The sequence below is a fragment of the Pungitius pungitius genome, chromosome 19 (genome assembly GCF_949316345.1).
Source record: "Pungitius pungitius chromosome 19, fPunPun2.1, whole genome shotgun sequence".
Lineage (NCBI taxonomy): Eukaryota > Metazoa > Chordata > Actinopteri > Perciformes > Gasterosteidae > Pungitius > Pungitius pungitius.
The window spans coordinates 5,646,921-5,654,008 of NC_084918.1; the positions used below are offsets into that span (position 1 = coordinate 5,646,921).

The window sequence follows — 7,088 nt, forward strand, 5'->3', positions numbered from 1 at the left end:
AGATTCCCCTGTCGTCAGAGTCCAGAGAGAAAACGGCTTTCTCCACTCCGTATGGTTTGTACCAATTCACCATGCTTCCCTTCGGCTTGTTCGGTGCCCCGGCCACGTTCCAGCGCCTCATGGACAAGGTGCTGCGTCCGCACGCCGCATATGCAGCCGCATACCTGGATGACGTCATTATCCACAGCACCACCTGGGTGGAGCATGTGCTGGAGTCGCTGAGGCGGGCCGGGCTCACGGCCAACCCGGGGAAGTGTGCAGTTGGACAGAGGGAGGTACGGTATCCTGGGTACCACTTGGGGGGGGCAGGTGCGTCCCCAGGTAGACAAGACAGCGGCAATTGCAGCCTGCCCGCGTCCCAAGACGAAAAAGGAGGTGAGGCGGTTTTTGGGGCTGGCAGGTTACTACAGACGGTTCATCGCCGGGTTTGCGGACCTCACCAGCCCCCCTGACCTGACCCGGAAAGGTGCGTCAGATCCGGTCCAGTGGTCGGAGCAGTGCCAGCGGGCGTTTGAGAAGGTAAAACAGACTCTCTGTGGGGAGCCACTCCTCCACACACCTAACTTTTCTCTCCTGTTTGTGCTGCAGACCGACGCGTCGGACAGAGGGCTGAGGGCCGTTTTGTCCCAGGAGGTCGAGGGGGTCGACCGCCCGGTGGTCTACATCAGCCGGAAACTGTCGGAGAGGGAGGCCAGGTACAGCACGGTGGAGAAGGAGTGCCTGGCCATCCGGTGGGCGGTGGGCTCCCTGCGCTACTACCTCCTGGGACGCTCATTCACCCTCTGTTCGGACCACGCCCCGCTCCAATGGCTCCACCGCATGAAGGATACTAACGCCCGGATCACTCGGTGGTATCTGGCTCTACAGCCTTTTAACTTCAAGGTGGTCCATAGGCCGGGGACGCAGACGGTCGTGGCGGACTTCCTCTCCCGCCCTCTCGAGGGAGGGGGAGGGGGGGTGGGGGGGGAAGTAAGCTAGGCCGGACGGCTCCCCGGCCTAAGTCGGGCGGTGGGGGTATGTGGTGGCGGGCGTGGTTTCGGCTCGGCTGCAGGGGGAGAGAAAGGGGGAGTGGCTCGGGGAACAGTGCCAGGTGGAAACATTTGGCAACCAGCTGGGGGGAATTAACGGGTCTCCTCTCGCCCCTATAAACAGTGAGGCGAGCGAGGAGGAGGGAGGGAGGACGGACCGACCGAGCGAGCGAGCCAGTTAATTAATTAATGAATGAATTGTGTGAATAAAAAGCATTTTTGAAACCCACCACCCTGCGGTCCTGTGCCGTGTCTTCAACCCCACGCACCCACACCGTACAACTGTTATTTCAATAGAATTTCAACATGAACAGTTTTGCTGTTAATTGTCAACTGTGTGGAAGCGCTGTGAAGTATTGTTTTTTTTTTTTGTTGTTGAAGCAACCTGTTTCAATGGTCTAATATTAAAGGGTTTCTGCTTCTTAGACCTGGACGGATTTGACATTAAATTTATATCTATGAACAGATTGAAAGTAATTTGTGTTGAAAAGCAACAAGTTGAATGTACAACCTTCTACTGAAATAATGAAAGAAAAATGATTGTTTCTTATTCTTTGCATTAGTGTGAAATATATAAAATATGCTTTCTTGGCTAGAAATTTACCTACGAATGCATTAAAATACGTAAACAAATCCACGGCCAGACCTTAAGAGTCTTAACTATTGAATATGACACAGAGCCAGATGAAGACACTCTGTTAACAGAGCTAGTGTCAGCAGGTGGGTTCAGGCAGATGAACCCACTGTGCATCGGTTACACAAGTTCTGTACGCAGTGTGGGAAGTTCAACATGGCAAGATAAAACACACTTACACTCCTAATGTTGTGGTTAACAGCATATCAGCAGCCATCAAGTCCCGCCCCCTCTGTGCCAGTGGTCAAAGTATAAATACATCTTGTCACCTATAACCAGTGGCAGCTCCCACTCAGGGAGTCAGAGGGACCCGCAGCCCACCCGGAGCGGATGTAATAGTTTACATTTTCATACATGCTTTTTTTGTTCGTTTTTTAATATTTGCATTTTTTTCTCCTATTTTGAACAAATCGGGTCAAGTGCATTGTCTTGGCAACTCCTTCGGGCCTGCAACTGCTGCGTTCAAGGTCAGTACCACGACAGGTGCTGGGAGGGCAAACTGAAGTGTGACCGCTCTGCATTTAAACAGCAGACATTACATATACATTTATACACATATGCATGTTATGGACCTGATGTGTTTGTGTTTTCTGCATTACAACATAATACAGAGTGTGATAACAAATAATAAAGCAAAGAACTTTCTTAAAGAGAAGGGGTTTAATCAAAGGAAAGTCGCCCATTTGACCTCAACTGTTAATTTTATCAGATAATCACTGCAAGTTACTCAATGACTTTTTAATTCAGAGGTTCTTTATTAGTCTTCGACTTTATACTTCTGCTCCACTGTGTTTCACAGGCGAAGGAAATGTACTTTTTACTCTTTTTCTCTCACAGGCAGTTGTTTTTACATATAAAATATACAATATACAATTTCTAAAAATGTGATTGTTATGGATCAAAGTACCCTACAAACAATCAACTCTACATTGAGCAACTACATTAAACCACCACTTCCAATCAATACAATAATACAGAAGTAAATGACTTGTATATCACCTCTAATAATATTTATCAAGGCCACTTCTGTGTACTTCACACGGTGACCTGAATCAAGAAGCATTTCCAAGCAGAAAAGTCTATTTAGTTCCAGTTTGAATTTATCTCATAGAAACATTGAACTTCCTCCTGCACAGAGAGTACGATGAGGGCAGGATGGCGATGACCAACGTCTCGGCCATCAGTGTTTTATTCGTATGAGCTGTAGTGCCATGCGGTGTCACTGCAGAAGTGAAACCGGGTTTAGCTGTTGACTGGTCTGATGTCCATGCGTTCAGGAGCCTCCGGAGCTCTTTCCCTTCACCATGGGGATCAAAGCCGCACTCCCCAGATATGAGATCTATTTCTACAACACGGTGCTTTGTCTGGCCCTCTTCTGGGCCTCCAGCTGGATCCTTGACCTGTCCAGTTGTGAGTATGACGCCGTACACACCAACGCATGCAGAACATAGTTCTGGACTGTTATATTCTGCCAAAGAATGTGACCATGACAACGTTTGACATGAACACAGTAACCTTTACTGGAATTTACTCGCATACATGAAAGGGCAACTTTAATTTTTTTCATATTTTAAATAAACCAGTGCCTTTGTTCACCCAGTAACGCGAGTGAGGCCCGTTTAGCTTAGCGTGGAGCAGGCCCATATGGACACACTCGCTTCACAGGGGCAGAGTCATTGTGCCGGGGCGAAGAGCTGGAGCTATGCGGACCTCGCAGAGGAGATCGGGTGTCAGTATTAATACCACGGAGCACAAGAGCAAAATAGGACTTGTGTTTACTGGTGACAAAGGTTTCGCTTTTGCATTTGATGCAAGACAATTCCAACAAAAGGAAAACAAAGTATGTGATATGAAATGTGTGTGTCGATGTTAGAAATACTCACATTGAGCTTTGGTTCTTCAAATTTCACGATTTTCAAAATGTACGATAGTTTTGTGTTTTTCATACTTTCAGCCAGTGCAAACAGAAAAACGTTCAAAACCAGCGTGAAGCCGGGATGGTACTACTTTGGGAGGAAGATGGTGAGACAGCATTGATATTTAATTGAGCCATTTGCCATCAATTTAAATGTTACTCGGTTTAATTTCTTTCTGTGACTGTACAGGACACGGCTGACTTTGAGTGGATGATGTGGTTTTCCACCTTCAAAGAGCACATCCTGTTTGCTCTCTCTGGCCATGTGCTGTTCGCTAAGATCGGCTCCATGTCGGCTCCACAGGTGATTCTCCTGACTAACTCCTCGATGGAAAAAGAGTGTCATGGAGGAAAGGAATGAGGTTTAATGATCTGAGCAGAAACATTTAGCTTCTGTAAAATCAGGGGGAAGAAACACATTGTGTTCTTATTAAGAATACTAAGTGACATCTGAACTCTTCTTTGTTATAGTTTATTTTTATATCATTAGCTGAACAGCGGGTGATGATTGGGACCAGGTGGAAAGAATAGAAATAGATATATTATAGCAGTTTGGTTAACAACAAGGCAGACTCTCAGTGTGAAAGTCAGTGCAGTGTATTTTTATTAGTTTTTCTTGATGATAAATTGATTGATTTTGAATCAGATGGTAGAGTAAATTAGAGTCTCTTAGTTATCAATTGACTGTAAAGACAGTTCATTTTCTGCAGCGTTTTGGAGCAATACTTATATTTATAGCTTAGAAATGAAAATAGAAACAGAAAATAGAACCAAAAAGGCAGACGGGAGCTGTATTGTGAGAATTAATTTGAGAGACAATATTTATGCTTTTATTTTGGTGTCTAGCATCTAAAAGTCAGCTTTACTGTGTCAATAAAGAATTTGCTGGAAGAAACATTCTTAACCTCAGTAAAAGTACTTACACCACAGTGTGGAAATACTTACCTATTAAAGTCTTAAATTATTGGGAAAAACTACCTACTTGAATTTGTACCTTTTGTACTTACACTTGTTGAGTAAATATGCAAAGTCTCCTTAACTCCTCCCCCTTTCTGCCCCACAGTACCGGTCCCTGGTGTACATGGTGTACGGGCTGCTGGCCGTGTGGACCAGCATGGGCTGGACCTACGTCACCCTCATCCTGTCCCACTGCATTCTGCTCTACAGCATCTCCTTGGTGAAAATACGCTGGCTCTGCTTCGTCGCCGGCCTCTGCACCCTCGCCACCTTCAAGTGTGAACCCTTCGTGTCCTGGCAGGTAAACTGCTGGCACTGAACAGAAGTTACATTGCAGAAATAGTACTATTTTAAGGCTTTATTCGCCCCACGTAGGCAGGCTTTGTGGAGGGTGACTTTGAGCTACGTCATGTGCTCTTCTACGGAGGTTGTGGGTTTACAATCATGCGCTGCATGAGCTTTGTGCTGGAGAACTGCGAGAAGAAAGATGGAAACTACAGCATCCTGGAGCTGCTCAAGTACAACTTCTACCTCCCCTTCTTCTATTTCGGGCCCATCATGACATTTGATAAGTTTTATATTCAGGTAAGTTAAAGTACTCCAAAAAAATGTCCATCTTTCTTAAAATGAAGTACATGGCGAAGGCTGAAAAGCGTCTAACCCTCATGGTGTAAACATCACAATATAAAATATCCCAAACGTAATCATTTTGTGAAAGGGGGGGGGTGGGGGGGGGGCACCGGGAGTCTCACAGAGGAAGCTTTTTTTAAACGCCCCGTCTGCTGCCCCCTGCAGGCCAACCAGCCGGACCTGACCAGGAAAGAGGGGGACATGTGGAACATCCGCCTGCAGGGCCTCATTCAACTCGCATCCATCCTCGTAGTGGACGTCCTCTTCCACTTCCTGTACATCCTCACCATCCCCTCCGACCTGAAGCTGCTGAAGCATGCGTCTGACTGGGCTCTAGGTCCGTGCCACCTCCCCAAGTTATCCAGGGCACATTTATTGGCTGCGTGAGAGTACTCTGAATGCATAGCTAATACTTGTATTGTTTCCAGTGGGACTAGCTTACTTTAACCTGGTGTATGACTGGGTGAAAGCCGCCATCATGTTTGGAGTCATAAACACAGTGTCCAGACTGGATCACCTGGACCCTCCCAACCCGCCAAAATGCATCACCATGCTCTACGTGTTTGCTGAAACGTGCGTCGAGTTCACGCTCATCACATCGAGTCTCATCGTACCGAGAAAATCAGTAAATCTAAACTTTTTTCTTTCTTTTTTTGTTGTCTTTCACAGTCATTTTGACAGAGGGATCAACGAGTGGCTGTGCAAGTGAGCTCCATCAATGTAATGTGAAGTCTCGTCGATCTTTACCCACATAGCGGTTCTGACGCTGACTGATCCACAGGTACGTGTACGATCACCTGGGTGGGAAACATGACAACGTGGTGGACGAGCTGGTAGCCACACTGTGCACATTCGGCGTCACCGTCCTGTGGCTCGGGCCCTGCCCGGCGGTGCTGCTCTGGGCTTTTCTCAACTGTTTTGGCCTCAACTTTGAGCTGTGGACAGCCAGGTTCTTCTCCATGGAGCCCTTTGCTTCGCTTGAGGTCTGTTGGCTTTCACATTTTAGTCAGGATGCTGACACAAACATGATTTTTTTTGATTTGTGGATGTTTCATTTACAGGCGGCCATGCCAGAAGCAACATCCCGCCGGATCAGAGCCGTCTTCAATACTTTAAACTTCTGGAGCATCGTGTTGTACAACATCCTGGCCTTGAACAGTTTGGACTTCGCCAAGCTGGTTGCAAAGCGGCTGCTTCTCAAAGGTTATTTCGATTTTTTATTTTTATTTTGAAAAAAAGTAATCAAATTTGGTTTAACTCCAAGGTTTTTTTTTTTTTTTTTTTTACTTCTCCAGGCTTCCCCATAACCACTATCACCGCCATGTTTGTGACCTACTGCCTGATTCAAGTGATTAAGGAGAGGGAGAGGAGGCTGGCCCTCATCGATGACCCTGATCCTCTTCCTCCGGCTCCTCTTCAGAGCGCCGCCGCAGCTGCAGCTGCACCCGGTGCTGCACCCACAGCTGCACCAGTTGCTGCACCTGCAGCTGCACCCGGTGCTGCACCTGCTGCTGCTCAACCAGCCGCGGATCCAAGCAAGGAAAAAGCAGAGTAGATGTGTGATGTTGGCTTCACTAATAGCAAAGGACAAGAGTAGGATCATTGGTCAAAACATTTCAAACAAAATGAGTTGTGAATTGATGTTGCTGCTGATGTAGAAAAAAAGCATTTACTGTAAATATGTTTACCATCATTATATAATAATGTCCATTACCAAGTCAGAGTGGACAACAACAATTGGTGCAACAAAACTGAATTTCCTTTTTATGAATATTTTCTCATCAATGCAAAAAATAAATTGAAACTATTTGGTCAATACGTTGTGTCTGAATGAGTGTTTAAATAAAAGAGGGAGGGGGGGGGGGGGTTTCCACTACATGAGTCAGTGTAGAGTCTCATCTTTAGGCATGTAAATATATTTCTG

At 46.3% G+C, this 7,088-nt stretch overlaps 1 protein-coding gene across 1 annotated transcript; it reads left to right on the forward strand.

The window, feature by feature from the left end:
* Window positions 1–1,928: 1,928 nt before the first annotated feature.
* On the forward strand, window positions 1,929–6,973 carry hhatlb (hedgehog acyltransferase like, b). The gene is made up of 12 exons (XM_037455569.2): window positions 1,929–2,129; window positions 2,940–3,072; window positions 3,617–3,684; window positions 3,768–3,881; window positions 4,641–4,835; window positions 4,910–5,119; window positions 5,330–5,501; window positions 5,593–5,737; window positions 5,834–5,869; window positions 5,946–6,147; window positions 6,226–6,367; window positions 6,460–6,973. Exons 2-12 carry the CDS (start codon window positions 2,967–2,969, stop codon window positions 6,717–6,719), a joined length of 1,650 nt encoding a protein of 549 aa, XP_037311466.2. The 5' UTR covers window positions 1,929–2,129; window positions 2,940–2,966; the 3' UTR covers window positions 6,720–6,973.
* Window positions 6,974–7,088: the final 115 nt, after the last annotated feature.